The sequence below is a fragment of the Balaenoptera physalus genome (assembly GCF_965194825.1).
Source record: "Balaenoptera physalus genome assembly, chromosome: 7".
NCBI classification, from domain to species: Eukaryota; Metazoa; Chordata; class Mammalia; order Artiodactyla; family Balaenopteridae; genus Balaenoptera; species Balaenoptera physalus.
In genome coordinates this window covers 99480910-99504798 of record NC_138886.1, presented here as the reverse complement: position 1 = coordinate 99504798, position 23889 = coordinate 99480910, and the positions used below count along the sequence as shown (strand labels likewise).

At 37.4% G+C, this 23889-nt stretch overlaps 1 protein-coding gene across 6 annotated transcripts in view; it reads right to left on the bottom strand.

The window, feature by feature from the left end:
- The window catches only part of LOC309665100 (contactin-associated protein-like 3), a 235150-nt gene that overhangs the window by 54092 nt on the left and 157169 nt on the right, over positions 1–23889 (bottom strand). For all 6 annotated transcript variants that reach the window (XM_082471237.1, XM_082471238.1, XM_082471239.1 and 3 more), the window contains 3 exons: positions 18765–18911; positions 10974–11145; positions 3275–3381 (listed from right to left, as the gene is read on the bottom strand). In XM_082471237.1, coding sequence (XP_082327363.1) covers positions 3275–3381; positions 10974–11145; positions 18765–18911 — 426 coding nt within the window. The remainder of the gene's footprint in view (positions 1–3274; positions 3382–10973; positions 11146–18764; positions 18912–23889) is intronic.

The following is a 23889-nucleotide window of genomic DNA, read 5'->3' as shown; positions in this document are numbered from 1 at the left end:
ACAGGATTCTTTTCAAAATTGTGGTAACTGGATTTACTGTTGTCTAATTCTTTTTTGTTTCATAATACCTAAGCACCTGAAGTGCATTGGCTTAATCTCCCTAAATCATCCGCTTTTATCTAAATAATCATGTTATTTTATAAATTACTCTAATTATACCCTTTGTTTACTTAAAACAATTTACATGTGAAATGCATTTTTTTCAATGAGATGAATTTCACAAATCAGCAACTCTTCTTCATTCAGTTTTTAAAGTTTGCTTTAAAAAGAAACATCCTTAAATGCTTTGCAAATAATTCAAGAAAATTGAAATTCAAAGAAATATATATAATATCTATGAAATATCTCTTTATAGTTTTAATTTATCTTAATTCATAATTGAATTTTCTACATGTACAATAAATGTTTCGCTGTGTACAAGGCAAGTGATTAGCATCTGCAAATGATGGACTCAGTTAATACTCAGAAGACATTTAAATGAGTGATCAACCAAGTAACATCTCCAGTGTGCATCACTCGCTGCCTTGACAGGAAAAACCCTTTGAAAACCCGAAAAGCCGCTAATGGCTGCTGGGACAGAAGTGCAGCGCTGATTCTGGCAGAGTGATGGATTGGATCTTTAAGCCAGCTCTAACGATCAGATTTGGCATCCACACAGACAGACTCAGGTGGTGGTTAGGCAAGATCCACAAAATGGAGCGATCCGAGTAGGATATGGCTTTATGCCATGCTACAATGACTGGATTATCTACACTTCTAACTTTGCCTATTTCAAATAATCAACAAAAACCCAGGGAGAGATCGAGGGGTTGTTTTTCTCTCATCTCAAAGAAAAAGAACATGAAGGGAATGCTTTTTGTCCAGAGGTTTTACAAAGGTAAACATCCTTTTGTTAAACATGGCCAAGTGTCAAATGTATCAGATTGTCCCAAATCAATGTCACGGCTACTACCATCTACACTGATGGACACAGAGACAATATGGATTGCTTTTCCACCATGCATGCATTTTGGCTGCTCATGTTTACATTTCTATAAATACATATGCTCATGACCACCTAGAAAAGTGTCCAGAGGGATACACGAAAATTGATAGCAGTGTTTGTGTTTGGGTTGGGGCTGGAATTGCCTAGGAAACAAGAGTAGAGGAGGAATGCCTAGGAGAAAGCTTGCTTTAAACACGAATGTACACATGTATTAATTGTGCACTTAGACCCAAAAATAATGGTCTCGTGATCATTTGTTTTGATTTGGCAATATCTCATCTTCATGTAGCTTACCAGTTAGATGATCCCAATAAAGTCAATTCAGTTATTAGACCAAATCATGGGGCACAAATGAAACACCCTACATATATATAACAGATATATATATATATGTTAGTTTTAAAATCAGTGTTGTTTAGAGCGATGTTTAGATCACAGTTACTGATAGCATTTTAGCCATATTTCTTACTCATTAATATTCAGCAGATATCTGCTTCATAGAAGACACCTTGCTAAGTGTGATGGAGGACACTCTAAGGAAGAGATCGCCCCATTCCTAACTGTGACTTGGCCAAGTCACTTAGCCTCAAGTTTCCCAGATGTCCAGCTCTTTTCAAATGAAGAGTTACCCTGGGAAATTCTCACCTGGCACTAGTACAGTAAATAGAGTTGCAGGTGGAATTGCTCTGGTTGAACTTATGGGATGTTTAGGGCATAAGTCACCTCCCTTTGTCTTCTAAGATGCTTTGAGCTCCTCTGTGGAACCTTCAGGGCTGAGGACCCAGGGCTCTCATCCCAACACCGATGCCTGCCTCGCTGGGATTCACTTGCCATAAAGACAAATTTATGCCAGTCCAAACTCTTGCTTTTCTCCCATATGTGGAAATAAAATTAAATAATTCACAGGGAAGAGTTTTTAAAAGTGCAATGTATTCTCCCAGTAGGAGGGACTGAACATGGTGAGATCTGTGAATTTTCATATCATGCTCTCTCTCTCTAAAGACCCAGAGAGAGGGGTGCTACCAGAGAAGGGATTCAGAAATATCAGCAGTGACACACAAATAGGGAAAAACTAAAAGAAAAACATATACAAGAGCCAATAATTAGAAGACCAAGGGCATTTCAGAGGCTCTGTCATAAGCTAATAGATTAGCGGTCAATAAAGTTTTGTTAGCTTTAAAGTTGAAAGAATAATTCTTCAGAAAAGAGACTGGTGTTCTAGACAGAAGAAACAACACTGAGAGGAGATGGAGAATGTGACCTTGGGTAAACAACCTAGCCTCTCTCGTTCCTCAGGTGTAAAATGTAGATAAAAATACATTTACCTCCTAGAGTTGTTTTGAGGATTAAAGGAGTTGAAACATGCAGAGAACTAGAATCGTGCAAGTACATGGTAAGTTCCAGTAAGTTCCATCATCATCATCATCACCACCACCATCATCATCAGAGAACATCAACATTGCAACGGACCTGAGCATTTGCCTGGCTTGTCACTGATGCCTAGAAGCCCTACCGTGTTAGCTCCCATCCTGCACTTCTTCTGAGACTTTTCTTGTTAAATTTTATAAATATCGAGAATCTACTAACTCATGCTTTTTACTTAGGTAGACAGGGCTTGAGAACTAAAATTGGATTCTGCTCGAGGAAGAGAACAAGATATAAGATCATGAGATCTAGATTTAACTTATCCTTTGACTATATTTTATTTTCCTATACTTATTTTCCTTTGCCTACTATTTTTTTCTATCCTATGATATATGTATTTCTGTTAGTTGCCTTATCATCAATAGGAAATAAATTTGATTAAAAATAAACCAGACAGGGCTTCCCTGGTGGTGCAGTGGTTGAGAATCTGCCTGCCAACGCAGGGGACACGGGTTCGAGCCCTGGTCTGGGAAGATCCCACATGCCGCGAAGCAGCTGGGCCCGTGAGCCACAACTACTGAGCCTGCGCGTCTGGAGCCTGTGCTCCGCAACAAGAGAGGCCGCGATAGTGAGAGGCCCCCGCACTGCGATGAAGAGTGGCCCCCGCTTGCCACAACTAGAGAAAGCCCTCGCACAGAAACGAAGACCCAACACAGCCATAAATAAATAAATAAATAAATACTTTAAAAAAATAAAAATAAAAAAATAAACCAGACAAAAATTAGTGTCTAAAATAATTATTTTTTGTTGTTGCTTTCTAGCACATGGTTACACACACACACATATACACAAAATAATGGAAAGAAAAATAGAACTACATGGCAATCAGAACAGAAAGGAGAATGAATGAAGTGTGAGGCTTACAGGAATGGCAGGTTGCACCGGTGTAACCAGTGTGTGCGCAGTTGCAGGAGAAGGTGTCCCAGGACTGGGAACATTCACCCCCATGTTCACAATAGCTGGGCAAACACCTAGAAGAAGACAGACACAGCACTATTTCCCACACTTGGTCATGATAAATGTGTATCTTAATATTAATATGTTGTAATGAAAGACAGATAAAAACCGTGACTTGACCAGAAAAATCTCAACATGAACAAAAATTGTTGTGTCTGTCATCAAGGTTTCCAAATGTAATATCAATCATAGACTAAAAAATCCATTAGGTGCTACCAACTGTCATGTATTTGTGACAGACAAATTTTCTACACATCTCATTACATCAGAAAATGTGTTTGCTTTTTCAAAAATAAGGCAAGATTAATTTCATACATGACAGGGATATAAATTGCTTGCAATGGCCATAGACAGCACATTTCCCATCCCTGCTTCCATGTCCTTGCAGTGTGACCTATAGATACTTCCATCAAAAAGTGTAGCTTACTTCACCTTGAATCTGGGTTGGGCATATGACCTGCTTGGATCAATGAGGCATTAGCAAACTAACACAGCAGAGGCTAGAAAAGTGCTTGGGCAGTGGGCTTGCTCTTTTACTGAGTTTTGAACCCTGAAAGCACAACCACATGAAGAAACCTGGGCTTTTTCAGGTTGTCTAGTCACCCCTGTAGGTTCAAACCACAGGACAAGTGACTGAGGGGATTATAAGTCAACCAGCTGCCAGCTGATCCCCCAGGCAACCACAGATGCATGAGAGAGAGCCCAGCAGCAAATACAGAATTGTGAGATAAACAAACAGTTGTTGTTTTCAGCTAGTAAGTTTTAAAGATAATTTATTGCACAGCCAAAGCTAACTGATATATGTATACCACATTGTAATATGTTACCATGTTGACTTAGTACATAAGGAAACATTTTAAAGAGAAGGAAGGAAGTCAGGAAAAAGAAGAAACTCTTTATCCATATAGCATCACAGTGCCAGGGGTTCTGAATGTCATGTACTTTAGATCAGACTGATGATGCCTCTAGGAATTAGATTTAGAGATCACTTAAGACTAAGGGATTTATTGTTATTTTTTCCCCCACTTAATTGAATAAACCACAAAATCACTCAGGTAAACCAAATAACCACTTATATCTCATGGACATTGTTACATCTCACTTTTTGAAACTGAAAGTGAGAGTTTAATGTTTGTTTATAAGATTAAAATTTTTAATTGCAAGAATGTTACTTAATTTTTTCATTATCAAAAATAAGTGCTATTCTCAACAAAATAATAGCAAATTGAATCTAAAAATGTATAAAAAATATACACAACATAACTGGGTGGAATTTATTCCAGGTATGCAAGTCTGCTCCAAAATTTGAAAAAAATAATTTGAAAATTATTATAACCTATCACATAAACAGGCTAAAGAAGAAAAACCATTTGGTCACCTAAATAGATGCAGAAGAAGTATTTGACAAAATCTAACACTGATTCACGATAAAATAAAAATAAAACCAACCAAACAAAAAACCTTGGCAAACTAGTAATAGAGAGGAACTTCCTCAACTTGATTAAACAAACAAACAAACAAACAAAACCTCCAAAACCCTACAGCAACATTATATTTAATGGTGAGAAACTAGATGCTTTCCTCTAAGTATGGGAACAAAGCAAAGATTTGCCCTCACCACTCTTATTCAAACATCATACTGGAAGTCTTAGCTAATGCAATAAGACAAGAAAAGGAATAAAAGGTACAAAGATTGGGAAAGAAGAAATAAAACCATCTTTGTTCACAGATGACATGACTGTCTATGTGGAAAATCTCAAATAATCAACAAAAAACTTCTGAAACTAATAAGTGATGATAGCAAAGCTGCAGGATTCTTTCTTATAAATGAACAATGAACAATTGAAATTTAAAATGAAAAACACAACACATTAGCATTATGCAAAAAAATAGAATACTTAGACATAAATCTAACAAAACATATACAAGATCTATATGAGAAAAGTTACAAAATTCTGATGAAGTATAACAAAGAAAATCTAAATAAGTGGAGATATTCCATGTTCATGGATAGTAAGACTCAAAATTGGCAAGATTTCAGTTATTCCCAATTTGATCTATAGATTCAAGGGAATCTCAGTCAAAATCCCTGCAGGTAATTTTGTGGATATCAACAAACTGATCCTAAAGTTTATATGAAAAGGCAAAACACCCAACAAAATACTGAAGAAGAAAAAAGTCAAAGGACTAATAACACTACCCAACTTCAAGACTTACAAAGCTACAGAAATCAAGACAGTGCAGCACTGGCAAAAGAACAAATAGATTAATGGCACAGACTAGAAAGCCCAGAAACAGATTCACACAAAAATAATCAACTCATCTTTAACAAAGAAGCAAAGGCAACTCCCTGGAGAAAGGACAGTCTTTTCAACAAATAACTGCTGGAACAACTGGGTCTCCACATGCACAAAAAATAATAATAAAAACACAGACTTTACATCTTTCTCAAAAATGAACTCAAACTAGATCTTAGAATTTTAAAATGTAAAATGCAAAGCAGTTAAACTCTCAGAATATAACATAGGAGAAGATCTAGGTGACCTTGGTTTGGCAATGACTTTTCAGATACAGTCCACAAAAGAAAAAAATGATAATTTGGACTTCAGTAAAATTAAAAACTTCTTTTCTATGAATGACACTAAGAGAATGAAAAGATTAGCTATAGACTAACGGGTAACTTTTGCAAAACACGTATCTAACAAAGGATTGGTATCTAAAATATAGGAAGAACTCTTAAATTCAACAATAAGGACATAACCAATTAAAACCCAGGGCAAAAGATCTGAACAGACACCTGGCCAAAGAAGGTATCAAGATTGCAAATAAAAATATAAAAAGCTTCCCAGCATCATATGTCAGTAGAGAAATGCAAATTAAAGCAATGAGATAACACTATAGACCTATTAGGATAGCAAACATCCAAAACACTGACAACACCAAATACTGGCAGGGATGAGGAACAACAGAAACTCTCATTGATTGTTGATGGGAATGCAAAATGGAAGACAGTTTGGCAGTATCTCACAAAACTAAACATCTTCTTACTAAATGATCCAGCAATTGTACTCCTTGGTATTTACTCCGATGAGTTGAAAACTTACTTCCACACAAAAATCTGCACGTAAATGTTTACAGCAGCTTTGTTAATTGCCAAAACCTGGAAGTAACCAAGATGTCCTTCAGTAGGTGAATGGATGAACTTGTGGTACAGAATATTATTTAGCACTAAAAACAAATGAGCCACAAAGGACATGGAAGAACCTTAAATGCATATTACAAAATGAAAGGCTACGTAGAGCACGATTCCAACTATATGACATCCTGGAAATGGCAAAACTACGAAGAGAGTAAAAAGATCAGTGATTTCCAGGCCAGGGGTTGGGGGAAGGGAGGGGGATTGAGTAGGTGAAGCATGGGAGATTTTTAGGGCTGTGAAACTATTCTGTACGATACTGTAATGGTGAAGACATAACATTATGCATTTGTAAAACCCCATAGAACTGTTTAACACAAAGAGTGAACTTGTAAACTATGGACTTTGGTTAATAAGAATGTATCAATATCGGTTCATCAATTGTAATAAATGTACAACACTTATGCAAGATGTTAATACAGAAACTGTGTGAGAGGAGACTGGGAAGAGAGGAGATAAAGGGGAACTCTCTATACTTTCTGCAAACCTAAAACTGCTCTAAAAAATAAAGAGTGTATTGGGCTTTCCTGGTGGCGCAGTGGTTGAGAATCTGCCTGCCAATGCAGGCGACACGGGTTCGAGCCCTGGTCTGGGACGATCCCACGTGCCGCGGAGCAGCTGGGCCCGTGAGCCACAATTACTGAGCCTGCGCGTCTGGAGCTTGCGCTCTGCAACAAGAGAGGCCGCAACAGTGAGAGGCCCGCGCACCGCGATGAAGAGTGGCCCCCGCTCGCCGCAACTAGAGAAAGCCCTCGCACAGAAACGAAGACCCAACACAGTCATAAATAAATAAATAAACAAATACTTAAAAAAAAAAAAAAACCCACCAGTTCCCAAAATATTAAAAAAAAAATAAAGTGTATTAATTAAAAAATGTTCATTGTGAGGGACTTAATACAGGCAAGTATATAAAACTAAAATGTATTCAAAATCTCACCTTAGAGAAAGAAAATATGTGTGTGTATAGATTTATAAATTTATACATAATTTTATATAAATGTTATATTATTTTTCTATTATTGCCATAACAAACTACCACAAAGTGTATTAAGAAAAAGAGAGATTCACACCAATGAAAAGATCTCTGCTTAGAAAACAGGACAGAATGAACATGTAGAAATACCCAGAGAGCAACAAACACCCCTATTTCATCCCAGTCGGCTCCCCAACAGCCACTTATCTGCAAATCAGATAAGGTAAAACAAACATCGTTAAAAGGAAAGTAGGAAAAACAAAAGATGAAAGGGAGCATCTGGCTATCTTATGATATTTTTTTCTCCTCTACTACTGCACAAATTACACTCGCAGACACTGAAATTCCAGTAGATCTAACCAAAGAACTATTTTGGTTTTCTTTGGAAAAATATGGAAAAATTTCAACTGTCAGTAAGAACTGGAAATAGGCAAACTCACTTTTACTTTAAAAAGAAATAAAATGATACATAATAGATTTTTTGAAATTTTTCCTGGATCTGCTTATTTTTAATTTCTGACAAATTTCAGAACAGTTTGTCAACCTTAAGACTGTGAATTTCAAAATCAGCTTGGGCCAGTTGGGATTCACGTGTGGAATAAATGGTGCCCGACTTATTTATCTTTCTGGAGAGGTTTACGATGGGGCATCCAAACCTTGCCAGTCAGCAAATTACTACAACAGTCAAAGAACAGGACAGTCTATAGCAGAGTCACAGACTATTAGGAGTGGTGGCATTTCAGATCATGTTACCGAAGAACCCCATTGGACTGAAAGGGTGGCTTGACCCGAGCAGGGCCCATCCCCTTTACCCCTCGTTTGAACAAAGTAACTTCATGCCTTTCATTTTGACACGTTGGAACTCTCTAAAATCATACTAGAATAGATTCCATACTTTTTAACGCAGTGAAAATGACTGCTCTGTGATAAAGAATATCATAGTTTACCTAGAAATGTTTTGGGATAAGATTTTTTTTTCATAAATAAGAACTTAAAGTTTGTGGTAATTAATTTTCTTCTAAATGCGTTATTTTCTATTAAAAAGAACCCCAAGATGTATGATGCACAGTGTCATATTTAGCATCTAGAAGATTAATGTTGGGCCAAAGGCAGTGGAAGTGAGAAAAGTGACCCCATCATCACCATCCATGGCTGGGGGTGCTCTAGACAGCAAACACCTGAGCCTAAAAGGAACCTGAAAAGAGCTATGTAGCCTGAGTTACAGGACATGAAATCCTAATGTCCAAAACCCAAAGGGTGTAAGACAGGATCCCTCCTCACTGCTCTCCCCTCCCCATAGCCTTGTCCCAAAGGACTGTGCTGCCTTCCCTATAAAGTGTCATCTGAGCCACAGGAAGGCAGAGCGTCATGCACAAGTCCTTATATGGCTCAGAAAAGTTTCCTAAGAAGTATCGCTAGGATTTCAAACATCTTTTCAGCATTTGCAGTGTGAGGAACGCTGCTATGTATCATGAATTATTAATTCCTGTGCCCGATGGATAGAAGTTATAAAGCTAGCTGCATTTTAATAATAAATCTCAGATTCACTTGAGCACATTAGGACTTGCTCTGGGCAGGCAGAGTGGTGGGCTGGGTGGTTGGCTGTTTACAGTGCCCAGCGCCCGAAGGCAGCCCAGGTGTAAGTGTCTGCTTTGCTGCACTTTTAAGTGAATCTATTTCATGGTGCATTGGACATGCAGTTAGTAGGTATGGACTAAAGGGTTGAGAAAAAATGAATATTTTTAGTATTAAGAAGAATGGAGAGTAAGGATATGTCTTTAGATGTTGAACCATAAAAAATTACAAGTAGTGACTATATAGGCCATCCAAAGTGCCAATAGCTATGTTTATAACCACTTACAAAGTTGCCATGAGCCTCAATTTTATAGAAGATAACTTAATACCACAGATGTCTCCATAGACTGGCACAGATACCTGAAAATCTTTTAAAAATGTGATGTGGAAATTTATTTTATTTTTCTATTTTGGTCACACACACACACACAGAGATACGTTGGTTTTTTGTTCTGTTTTTGAAATAAAGACCTTTATGCACAAAGGGGCAACCTTTATGTGAGATAAATATTGTGATTACACATGTGTTGTGATGGAATTCTGCAAGCACTAATATAACTTTCTGTGAGCTTCGCGACCGAAGTGACAACCAGGCTACTGGCAGTGAGCTGTGACCTCCCACCCTCCTGACCCACTAAAAGCCATTCCCATGGGTGAGAGGATGTGCTCTACTTCCAAGAGAGCATCTCTAACCCTCTCCCAATACCAAGATTCAGGATGCCAGAGCTGGCTGCAATTATAACTTGCAGATGATGTTATACTTTCCATGCCAAAAAAAATTTTTATAATCTGAAAATTAGGGTAGAGAGTTTTTTCTAAATTCTTTAAATCATTTTTTTTCCTCTACAAATGAATAGAATGTGAACATATGGCCATGGACATTTGCATTAAAGAACTCAAATTCTTGTGAGTCAATATTTTACATACTGGGAATTTATGATCTTCTCATACACTGCTAGATTGCACTGTAACTTGTAGTTAATTGGACATGACAGGGAATTTCAATTAGTGTTAAATTTAGATTAGATTTACTCCACAAAGGACTCTGTGCAGTGTGAACTTTGGAAAGGTGCCCGTGTATGGATGTGTGAGGATGTCTGGAGTGTGTATATTTATTCAACACGAACTTAATGCACTCCTACTGCAGAGAAGTCAGACATACCAGTCACAGAAAAAAACTTGAATGTGTGATGGTTAAGCCATCCCTTTTAGCCAAAATTACTTAAAAGTCAGACATGACTAACAAATAACTGCAGTAAAGTTGCAATGCTTAGCAATTTTAATATGCTATTGTTTTAAAGCTTTGCCTTTCTTGTCTTCTTCAGTGAAGTGGTACCATGCTCAGTATGTGGTAACTGAATTCTCTCCATTCTTTACTGTGTTTACAACATCACTAGAAATCCCCAAAGCTTCAACCTTTCTCAAAGGAAGAGTTACTTTTCACTTTTCCTGTAGAAGAGGGAGTGTAAGGTGAATGCAGCTGACCACATAGAATTTTTATTTCCGGGTCCTCAATGATCTCTTTAGAATATTCTAATCTGTTTTGTGCAATGTTCGAATTTTTTAAAGTATGTACTAATCAATAATTATAACAGCATCAATAGTATTCTGTGTGAATTAAGGAGCTTGGAGGCATACACAAGGAAAATTCATTAGAGTGTGTCTTCTAAGAAAATATCATTGGAAAGAAGCAATTATTTAAAATTTGTCATTTTTGTTTTCAATGTAAATATAATTTTTCCTTATGGAATGGATATCAGTAATGGAGAAGGGGCAAGAATATGCTCTTTTCCAGCGGTTCATTTGTTTGTAATCTACTATCAAAAAATTGAAAACAGGCATGCTGACATGAGATTGCCTACCTGTCTGTGAGGCCACAGGTGTCTATCTGGAGGTCACGGTAACTCCCCAGCTTCCCCTGCTGTATGGAGATGGGATCCACCGCTTTGTCACCAATGGAGATGAGCCTCAGGCAGCCCTGAAATCCATCCAGGGGACTTGCACATCCAGGGTCAGAGCTGTTGTCGGGACAGCCTGAATGAACATGGAGACACACACAGGAGAAAATAGTTATGAAAAAATATTGTACGGTATTTCTCATATGCAAAAATTGCTACCTCCCCCTGTTTGCAGACACCTGAAGATTAGACTTCCTACACCATCTGGGAAGGTCACATTACCCATGGATAGGGTGGTGAAGAGCTGACAAGAACAAAATTTGTTGGTATTGGTAACATGTAAAAATAATAACTAAAGCCAGGCTTATGGAGAGATGAAAGGAAGGGAAGATGTGAAATCTGACAAATAGAATTACTGTACATTTAATTTAAGCAGGTTGATTTCTTTTTTGAAAGCATACTCAAGAAATCACTCCTTTTAGCATGATGTTAAATTATTAGATGAACTAAGGGCATGTGATAGTAGAATCAGAAAAAAAGTTACAGGCATAATAGGACTTGCTAAATTTAAAATGCTTGAAAAATAATTTTAAATTGAGAATTGACCTGGACATCCTCCATTCATCTAAAAACTGTTAAATATCCACTCTGTATGTGCATGCGTGTGCATGCACAGGCATATTTTAAAACACTTTTGATAATAACTGGTCTAAGAAATCTAATAGCAATTTATATTTATTTTTCTTTTTTTAATTAGGCACTTTAGTCAAATATCTTTCAACATTAACACGTAGACAAATTAACAATATCTCATAATGATATGGCATTGCAAATAATGGAGAAAAATAAGCAACACAGAATATTCTATGAAAAAAAAAGAAATGAGTTTTGATTAATTTCAATAATAAGAGTTAAATTTTACAAGTTCTGCTAGAGCCATTAATTGGTTTGCTGTAACTCACCCACCACAATTCTCATAGAGTGGTTTTGTTTTATCCTCCTAGGTTTCCCAAGAGACAATGCTCTTATAATGATTATGAGCAAGCACACGGCTTTGAAATCAAAATCAAAGTAAGATGGGGTCTAGAACCACCTTCTCCACATGGGGGCCCAGCAGGGTTTTGAGCGCCCTCCTACCCTCCACTTAGTTGTCCCCTAAAGGAATCACAGGTTCTTAAATTTTCCTACAGCAAGATTGGCAATGTAAGAGAGGAAGGGGAAAGTTAGGGTAAGAGCATAATATGGGACACTTTACAACACACTTGGCTCAGGCTTTTCAAAGTCAGTATCAGAGGGAAGAGGTGGAAATGGGAGACTTTTCTAGATTAAAATAAACTAAAAAGACATAGCTGTTTGCATTGCATGAAGCTTGATTGGATCTTGATTCAAGTGTTTAAAACAACCATAAAAACATCTTGGGGACAATTGGGATGATTATAGATTTGGTATTAGATTATTTTGGGAAACTACTGTCAAGTTTGTTAAGAGCAAAAATGATACTATGTAGGAGAATATCCATATTTTAGGAGATGTATGTTGAAATATCTCAAAGTGTAGTGTCATGATGTATGTAGCTTATATTCAATGGTTCAGGGGAAAATGCAAATATAGCAAAATGTTAATTATTGAAACTCAGTGGTATGCGTATGGGTGTTCATTGTACTTTGCTTTCCACTTTTCTGTGTGCTTGAAACTTTTCATAATAGAAAGTGGTGGAGGGGCTTAGGTGATCCTCAAAAAATTAAATAATTAAATGAACCCCCCCTCCCCATTTCCCACTCCTTTTTGGATTAAAGAAAACAATTTATAAAGAAAAAAAAAAAGAAAGTTAGGGTAAGAGAATGCTGTCATTGTGAAACGTTTCTGTAAAAGGCAACAATTTAGGGAAATCTGCTGTACAGAGCCCAGATTCCATTATTCCCCCCTATTCAAGACTGAGGTTCTCCCCAGGATCTGCCAGGCTGAAGGGAGCTGACTCTCATAAGGCTGTGCCCCTCCCCAGGGACAACAGTGCCCAAGAATACAATGGAGTGATGCAATGCAGTGGCAGAGGCCCATTTTCTCAACTGGGACCTCCCTGAAGGGCATCCCTGCTTCAGACTCCCCCTTGGGGTATTCAGAGACTTCTGTTGCAACTGCACTGCAGTTCAACTTGTCTCTCTGCCCACCCCAGCTGCTCTTTCAACCTTCCAGGTGTTGTTCCCAAGAATTACCCCCACTCAACCACCCACACACAAATCTCCCATGCAGAGGCAGCTTCCTAGGGAACACACCAACAGCCCTACATAGGACAAAAGGTCAAAGCATTTACTGAACTGAATACTTCATTTTCATGTGCAAATATGAAAGAAGCACAACATTTTTAATAATTAACATTGTTTTAATTCCCAAAAATTGTCAAGTAAATTTTGTTTCACACGAAATTTACCTATTTTATTTATGCTTTGCTTTATAAAATTATGTTTCATTTATATCATTTCCAGAACTGTTTTAACTTTTTAGATACAGTGTCATAATTATTTGTCTTTTTGCTTTGTATTTTCCAATAATTTAACTATTCAGGAATACTTATGTTAATATTTACAGCCTGGGGTTTGAGGTTATTTTATCAGATTCTTATTTTTAAAATCAAATGGAATAAGTAATTTTATAAAGTAAAGATTTTGCTCATTGTACTTATGTGTTTTTCATTCATCTCTCTTTGTACTTCTGTCTTGAAATCACTGGTGTACTTTCAAAGAACAAAAACTAAAGATAGAGCCTCTTCTTGTTCCTGCATAATAAATACTAGCTTTCTACCTAAGAATTTTCATAAAATACACACAGTTTATCTTTACTTTTCTTTCAGTGACTGAGGCGTTAATGTTTTGTATTTCTGACAAATAGAATTCAAAACAAGCCAAGGCCTGTATCAGGTTGAAACCATTAAAGGCACAATGAAACCTCATAAATTAACCTCAATGGGATTTTGACATTTCAAATTTAATGTTATGTCATAAAGAACTGTTTAACTCTACAGCTTTCCTTTACCATTTTCTTGTCTTATGAGAAAATGCACACATTTAATTTGTAAGAAAATTACTGAAGGGTTGGATGCATCTGGAAAAACTTGATATATCTTTTTTTTTTTAACATTTTTATTGGAGTATAATTGCTTTAAAATGGTGTGTTAGTTTCTGCTGTATAACAAAGTGAATCAGCTATACATTTACATATATCCCCATATCTCTTCCCTCTTGCGTCTCCCTCCCACCCTCCCTATCCCACCCCTCTAGGTGGATACAAAGCACCGAGCTGATCTCCCTGTGCTATGTGGCTGCTTCCCACTAGCTATCTGTTTTACATTTGGTAGTGTATATATGTCCATGCCACTCTCTCACTTCGTCCCAGCTTCCCCTCCCCCCCCCAAACCCCCCCCCCCATGTCCTCAAGTCCATTCTCTATGTCTGCGACTTTATTCCGGTCCAGCTCCTAGGTTCATGAGAACCATTTTTTTTTTTAGATTCCATATATATGTTTTAGCATACGGCATTTGTTTTTCTCCTTCTGACTCACTTCACTCTGTATGACAGACTCTAGGTCTATCCACCTCACTACAAATAACTCAATTTCGTTTCGTTTTATGGCTGAGTAATATTCCATTGTATATATGTGCCACATCTTTATCCATTCACCTGTCAATGGACAGTTAGGTTGCTTCCATGTCCTGGCTATTGTAAATAGAGCTGCAATGAACATTGTGGTACATGACTCTTGTTGAATTATGGTTTTCTCAGGGTATATGCACAGTAGTGGGATTGCTGGGTCATATGGTAGCTCTATTTTTAGTTTTTTAAGGAACCTCCATACTGTTCTCCATAGTGGCTGTATCAATTTACATTCCCACCAACAGTGCAAGAGGGTTCCCTTTTCTCCACACCCTCTCCAGCATTTATTGTTTCTAGATTTTTTGATGATGGCCATTCTGACCATTGTATACTATAGTGAAACTGCTGTTGAAAGACAAATTACAAAAAAAGCAGAGATTAAGAAAAGGCAGAAAAGGAAAATGAGATATCTAGATCACAGATCTCTCATGGGACGTTTAAGAAATGCTGCTATTAGTATATAGATGACCCTTCTCACGGTAAGAAAGCTGTGCTCTGAGACTGCCAGGCCAAAATAGAGACTTCCAGGTAGCCACAGAGCCCTGGTTTATGCTTCTGTCCTGCAATAATCACTGAGATCATCTCCTTCATTTGCTAAAGTGTCCTGAAATTATACGGTCACCCTAACTAACAGCAAGCCGTAGTCATCTGCTTTTACAGTGAAGCATTGCAACGAAATTTGACTGATCATATAATGATAATTGGAAACTTGCAGTTGACTATCCATCAAGAAAACCAGTAATGGGAAGGAAACCTGGTCAAGGGGTATTTCAGAACACGGGGTATTGTTTTCCGTGAAAAATCAGATATCATTAACTGGCTTTCACCTAGTTGACCCAGGAACACTGGCTTTATTAGTCCAAATATTGCTAGAAAGCATGGATTGGATGAAGTTCACTTCCATGTCAACATCACACATATTCTGGTACTGACAGACACTAATCAAAAAGATAAGTAAACAGATACTGACATAAGGTATTCTTTGGATTGAATAAATTACCCAGACATTGGAGTTTTCAGGGTAGAGCTTCCACTCAAGCTGTAGCTGACCTGTCCTACTTTACCCAGAACAGGGCTGGAACATCCAATGAATTATGCAGACAAAGGGGCCCTGAGCAAGGGTTCTACATGTGCATAAAACTTGTGAATATAATAAAGTCTATTGAGAATCAGAACTCCATGCCTGTTGGTCCTAGACCTGCCTCTCCTGGTTTTCCTTGAGTAAAAATAGTATCCACATTTTTATTTAACATTAGTAAATTAGTGTGTTTTGGTTTTGTTTGTTTTAGTTTGGCAAAGGCATTACTTGAATTTTTAAAATAGTATATATTCTTTCTCTAGGAAAAAAAGATGTTGCTGTGTCGATATAAAATGTACAGTTGACTAAGTTCGTTTGACTCAGTGGCTGAAACTGTTCTGTAGGAATCAACTGGATATTTAGAGCCATGCATACAGAGGTCACTCTAAATTTATACATTGGTTAGGAAGAAAGTGCTGTGACTGCAAGTTCTGTTTTTGCCACTCAGTGCCAACACAGAATTACATCAGAAAAATAGGAAAGTTGTAACGAAGAAAAGTCATTATACTGTCTCATGGAATGTTTAAACTTTGTAATTCCACTCATCTTAGGGACACTTTCTTCTTGGAAACTATATTAACAAGACAGCCTGCACATCAGCACAATTTTATGAAAATACACAAGAAAGGCTCTTTATACATTTTCAACACATTTCCTCTAGAGCTCTAGGGTCCTTTCATAGATATTAGTGGAGCCAATGGCTGGGTCTATGTGCACAACCAATGTGACAACTGTGGGTTCTTGAGCATTCATTCATCTTAACCATTGGAGCGTGCCACTAAAACCATGATACTGACTGTTGTTTCACTGAATTGACTGTACTTATTAGGAAAGTCAGATAGTTTGTGCATAAGGAAAATTTAAAAATCACTGGTAAGATGGTTCTTAGCAGCTGTACCAATATTTATACATTTTTATAATAAGAAATGGGTACAATCAAAATGTCTATCAACATAAAATGGTGAAATAGATGTGTAAAACATGGTATAATATGCATCAAAAAGCATACAGCCATGAAAATTGATTAGCTATTCATATCTACATCGCTGGACCTCAAAAACTAATGTAGAACAAAAAAAATGCAAGTCACAGAAGAATGAATGCAGGATTATCCTATTCATAAAGTTAAAAGCAAGGCAACACAAGACAATTTATTGTTTAAAGTTACCTACATACATGATAGATTACAAAGAAAAGCAATACAAAGATTGGTTTAATAAAAGCAGGGTAATACTTAACGAGGGGAATGAAAGTCTGGAGGAGCAAGGGAAGATTCAAATGTGTTGTAGTGGTTAATTCTGTAGATGAGGGGATGCACCCACATATATTCTTTTAGGAAACAATAGTAGTCTTCTTAAAATGTGTGCATATGATCTATTTCATAGTAACGACTGACTCATGTCACATCAGTATGTAAATATTTATGGCAAGTACCTACTCTCATGTAGCTGTGCATTCCACATTCTGAGTATGTAGAATGTTCAACATGAAAGATGATTAGAAAAGTACTTTTTTTTTTTACTTTTCAATACAAAATGTTAAAGGTATTTTATTTTGTGTCATTAAACACTAGAGCACAGATTGTTCTTTCTATATCTTTTAGTACTTCAAAATCTTTTAACTTCTAAATTATAGCTCTTGGATAAATTCTTTATTTAGTTTTGAAGGAATCTGTTTCTCTCCAGAGCTACAAAATCCATCAGAAGTGTAAAGTTTTAAAAGAGTATCTGGGTCAGAAATGCGTCACATTTAACAAGCAAGGAAAGAAAGCAATCTGATCTTTGAAAGCTGCTGGCACAATTCCACCTTTCACAGTAAAGGTTGCTTTAGGGGACTTGAAAGATTAAAGAACCTGATTCATGGTTGATGTGCTTGTTGTCAGTTCTTAAGGGAGAATTTTATACTTTCTTGTTGGGCTATCAAGCTATCTCCACCATGATTCCAAACTTATTTTAGAAAAAAACAAGTATAAAGTGCAAAACAGCAATAACGTCAGAGAGGACTTCAAGCCAAGATTAAAAAATAAATCTTACAGGTGACAGTTCTAAGCTTCCAATGGCTCAGAATTTTTCACTTGAATGCCCCAGGGATGGAGATATATTACCTTCAGAAGCTCCCCCTCCCTGGTGGAAAAGATCCTGGATGGACTCAATCAAGGTCCACTAAGCAAGCAAACACCCATGCACTACAGTCCCGGGGAGATGGCCTGGTGCGGTCTTGGTAAAGTCCATCACTAAGCAGTGAGTGACATATTAATAGCCATTAAATTAATTTCTTCCTCTGTTGTATATAATGATGCCCTTTGTACAGGCAGTGGGAATAGAATGTTTCTTAAATTTAAAGTGCAACAGACCACCTGGGGATCTTGGTGAAATGCAGATTCTGGTCAGGAGTCAGGGACGGTGCATCTGCATTTCTAAGAGGCTTCTAGGTAATGTTGATGCTGCTGGTCCATGGACCACACTTTGAGTAGCCAGGCTCCAGGCAGAAGAGAAGCCAACAGACAGAAGAAGAACACCCACATGCAGCAATAAACTTGGCACATAAAATCTGAAGGAAAGGTTACAAGGGTCACTTGGCATTAAGAAAATTCCCTATGGCAAGGTATTAAGGGTGAGAGAGAGAGAGCAATGACCCGCAATATTGTCTGCACATAGAATCACCCAGAGAGCATCAGGAAACCTGTTGTCCAGGTCTCGGGACCAATTAAATCAGGATTTCTGGGGATGCAGCCAGGCATCAGAATTTTGAAGCTTTCCGGGTGATTGCAATGTGCAGCCATAGTTGAAAACAAGTGCCGAATTTAAAACCAATCTTATTACGTGCACTTTTAAACAAAGCCAACTAGTAGACTTGCATTTTAGACCATAATTTATCATCTTTGTCCACTCAGCATTCCCAATGACTATAACTGAAAGAGAAAAATCATTCTTCGGTAATAATTTTCATTTAACAACATGGGTTAGAAGGCAGGAGCTAGAAAGATAAAGATGGTTTGATTGCCAGTGTAGCTCAGTTCCTTTCACTTACCCCCCAAATAATAGGTGTCACCTGAATCAACCTGCCCACGCAGGGAATGAGCCATGGAGGCGGCCTCACCATCCACCATCACACTCAGGTGATTCCCTTTTGCAGATAAGGACACGGAATGCCACTGCCCATCATTCAATCCAGCACCTGGAAGTAAACAAAATGGGTTAAAAGAGATTCCTATAAACCCTACAGATGCCTGTAAACAGAGCAAGTACTTGAAAACAATATGATACCTACCTTGGACCACCTGCCACAGACCACCAAGAACTCACCTGAAGCCCACCCAGGTCATTTGGCTGGCTGGGCAATGGAGAATGCACCACGGAAGACACAGAGAGACAGAGAGAGGTGTAGGGTAGATGTGGGCTTGGCTAGGGGGCTCTAAGTAGGTAATTAGGTGATGTGGTATGCTGGTCACTCTAATCTAGAGGAAAGTGCTACCCATGTCAGTAGGAAGAGGGGCTTGTTGAATAAATTTTGTAATTGCAGAGGGTCCTTGCATCTTATCCACCACAGTCACGGACTGGCCTGTCTGGTACTTGTTTATGTAATGACAAAAATTATTATGTTCAGTTAGGAATATTATGGCCTATATGCACACTGCCAGGGGTGTTTTTCACTTTCTCACCACTCAATTTAGTCAGAAATGTGCAAATAGAAAAGAAAAGAAAGAAATCTGAATGAAAGGGGTAAAGAGGAAACAAGAGTGGATCGCCCAAACATTCTGCCTTGGAAAGTGCAGCATTGGTTTCTTCAAGTCTTAGGGCCTTAATTGAATACAATTTCCATGAATGACCCTGAACAATCATGAAATGATAAAATATTTCCAATTGCATGGCATCGGACGTATTTCAGTCTCACCTAGTCCATCTCATTTGAGATGTCGAGAAGTACAGGTATTTTCCAAAAATGTAAGTGATAAAAATAAAAACTTTTTCTTACTTTCATATATTGTCATTATCTATAATCATCTGGGTAGACTATTTAGAAAAAAATATACTGGCAGTCTTTAAAAATAATAATTTAAGTATTAATAAAACATGAAAATTCATAGAATATAAAGTTATAAAAGCATTACATTAAAGTATGTGTATGGGTACATATTCAAGCATTACATAAACATGGAAAAGAGTGGCAAGAAATATTCTTAAATATTAACCTTCATTTTTGGATGAGGGAATTGTGTTTTTCATTTTATGTCATTTTTACATTTTCTCTTCTTTTTCCAAATTTGATACAGTATATCAAGCTATTATTACATTATTATTTAAAAAAAAAAAAGATTATCAGTCCTTTAAAAGCAGCACTGTCTCTTGAATCCGTGAGAAGAAATATCTATATTTTCTTCAAGTGGTGGAGTTGAGAATGGTCAGTTAGTTGAATTGTTGACCAGCTACCAACTGTGCATGACTCTCCTACAGACTTACCTTCTGGGTCTTCTATTGAATGAAAAACCGATGCTGTGTCATGCAGATAAATCAATAAGCAGTATGTGTCCCAGTACACACACCCAGACAATTTGTGTTAGTTTCTACTAGGTTATTTTGTGGACACAAACAACCACCAAGTTTCAATGAGTAACAACTAGGGTTTGTTTCTTGCTCTGGCTCTAGGCCAGCTGGGTCTCTGTCCTCTGTGTTCCAGGTGTTTATTCATGCAGGACCAAGGCTAATGCACAGCCCCCATCCCTGTCTCACGACTTAGAGAAAATGGCACTTGGGAGAATCTTGCTATGGCGTTGGCAGCTTCTACTCAGATGTGGCCCAGGCTCCTTCTGCTCACGTGCCATTGGCCAAAATGAGTCACTTGGCCAAGGGCAAGGGATTCCTCCCCTTACAGGAAGCCACTGCAACTCCCACAGCAGTCCCAAGAGATGCATGTTTCAATTAAGGGGGCAGGGGGGCAGGGAATAATTGGAATCTTTAGAAATTATGTTGGTCAACAGGGAAGGCGGTCATAAAGAAATACTTTCACTCACTGAAAAACAACAGTGGGATGACTGCTTGATTTTTTGATGCCATGCGTGAGCATGCTAGTGAGATGGCATGACTCTAATCTGAGCATCTTCGGGAATGTCCCAATATATTTAACTAATATATTTTATGAATGATAAAGGTACAGACTGTTTACAGCTCTATAAGTTTAAAAGTCAACCTGTGGGAATTTATGTTAGAGTCCAATGGGGATGTTAGCGCCCCCACCCCCAAAATATGGTGGTATTTCTGGTAGAAAGTTAACCCATCCTATCTAATTTAATATCATATTTTGGTATGTATAGTCCAATTGACCGTGCGAATCCACATCCCTCAAATGCTCTTCAAACCAGCTTTTTTTTTTCTGCTTGATCTCTCATTAATGACTTTGACGTGGACTCAAGATCCACCTGAATGGGTAATTTTCTAACATGACCCAGAAGGTCAAAGATCCTGTTGTGAAAACAGCTATAACTTTGTTTTTCTCAGAAATATTAGTTATGATACTTCCCAACACTTTCTCACTTTCAGGGAGGGGACAGTTTTAAAGTCACCAGTTACTTCTACCACGTGCACATGTACACACAATACAAATGCTAGACTCTTGCTTTTTGTTTTATATTTGTGAAGCCAGAAACATTTTCAAAGACTCAACACTGGTTCATGAAAGATCATGAGAAAAGCCGAGAACTAGAATATGGAGGATTTAGGTTAGACACTTAAAACATATATTATGAAATTGAAATAAAGTTTTGAAAGAAGTTCTGTAATCCTAGATCTAAAGAGAATGAACAACAACAACAACAAAAATCTCTAAATGTTCCTTCCAATCTTATCATTTGCTGTTTCTCTTAAAGGCTACATAGTACACCTGTCAGTATGATAACTATGTCCACTTAAAATCTGTCATTAAAACCCAGTATTTAGTTTGATTTTGCGAACTAGTTCCTCTCTTTCTCTCTCTCCCCCTCTCTCCCCTTCTCGCGCCTCCTTTGTTTCCCTCTCTCCCTCTCTACCTATCTAGCATACAGAGTTATTTCATGGGAGAACTTGCAGAAAGCCCTCAGAATATCTCCTTGAATTTATAATAGATGCCATTCGCCTATATAATACAAGACTGTTCTTAGAAAAAGTGGTCATTCTAATTTAAAAATAAAATGCAGGCACTTAGATTCATTTTCTCCATCTATCCATTATAATTCTCATCCTTTGTTTTTCTTTAGTGTGGTTTCAACTCGGCCCACTTCTGATGAAAGGACAGCCTGTTTCCCAAGCAACACTATTGTCAAAGGTTGGATGGAGACCAGAGAGTAGATTTTGTATTTTTGATTTGTGCTACTATGAAGATGATGCTAATTCTATCACAATCCTCCAGCCCCTCGAAAGGTTTCAATCTGGGGGGATGCCATGGTTGTGGGACTAATGTTGAAATACTAATAACCAGAAGTTGTTAATAAACAGTGCTGTGCTAAGGGTTTGTATATGTTATATCCCTGGATTCTCACCATAAATCATATTAGTGTCATTTTAAAGATGAAGACACTGAGTCTTCAGGAGAAGAAGTGGGCTACATATCAAAGGAGCAGAGGCAGACTTAGAAACATGCGTGGGACGGGAGTCCTCACATACACCCCGCTCACTTGCTTAAGTCACGTAATTTCTTCTGATAAAAGGAGATAACGACCACGGCAGTAGAGACAATTTAGCAAAGGGTGGAATTGTGTGTTTTCTTACATAAAGGGAACTCCATCGGTGAACACGCACACTCATTTTCTCCCTCTTCCTCTGTTGCTCCCACTTTTCCTCTATTTCCACGACCCTCCCCCACCTGGGCCCAGCCATATGAACACACATGCACCAGATTATCCACTCCTGGTACATTTCTCAATCTCTTCAGAACTATCTTGAGATAACTATTGGGAAAAATTATCTAAAACCTGGAAATACGCTAAAAGATGTCTTTTCAATGTCATTGAATGAAATTTAAGTTTCAATCTGATACATGGGTTGGGTACTTGATACAAGATTTAAAGTGAAATAAACTGCAGCCTGTTTTATTTTTCAACTATTTCAAATGCATAAAAGATTCCCCTTTAAATGCTACTTAAGCAAGCAGCAAGCATCATGAGAAATTTCTCTTTGGTTTGCTTCTGAAAAATAGCACATTACACTGTAAAACCTTAAAAATTGGTGCAATAAAATATTTATGTAATGTGTCAGTGCCAGCTTACAAAAAATTCAATAACTAATATATATGTGTGTTGGGAGGAAGGGTGGTGTGTACCCACGTGAAACAACACTAAAAAGCTATCTCTTTTAGCTCATATTACATATAAATTATAAATCTACACAAACCAAGATTTAGGCAATTTACTGAATCTGAGTTGACACTATCAACTCAGTTCATTTGCATGCTGACCATCATATATTTTTTATTTATAAAAAGAAGGGAAAATTTAATTTTCATTCCCAGCTTTTCAGTCCAAAACTGATAACCATACGTCAGGCAAGATATTCCTTTCACATTCAACATTCATGGAATGACATGTCATGGTCCTGGTTGGGTTTAAATTTTACCAGTTTTAAATGCAAAGCAGTCCCCAAAGTTCAAAAATAACATGACTTAGAAGTGAGTCTAGAAATAAACAGGTTCTTCTCAGAAAACTACAGAACATTCACTCAGTTAGTAGAAGCCTTATCAAAAACAAGTAGGTACAAAGGAAGCAGTGGCTCTGATGTAAGAGGGAAAAATAACTTACATTATTTTGAAAATCAATGTGTATATAGGTTTAAAAGGCAGTTCAAAGAAATCTATTTTCTCAAGACTACTTGGGATTAGGCTAATGTCTTCTAGTATTTCAAGTTTACTGCTAGTTACTGACCACAAACTTATAAATGAATTTTTTTCTTTTTTTTAATTTTATTTTTTTATTGAAGTATAGTTGATTTACAATGTTGTGTTAGTTTCAGGTGTACAGTAAAGTGATTCAGCCATATATAAATACATATATTCATTTTCAGATTCTTTTCCCTTACAGGTTATTACAAAATATTGAGTATAGTTCCCTGTGCTATACAGTAGGTCCTTGTTGGTTATCCATTTTATATATAGCAGTGCATATCTGTTAATCCCAAACTCCTAATTTATC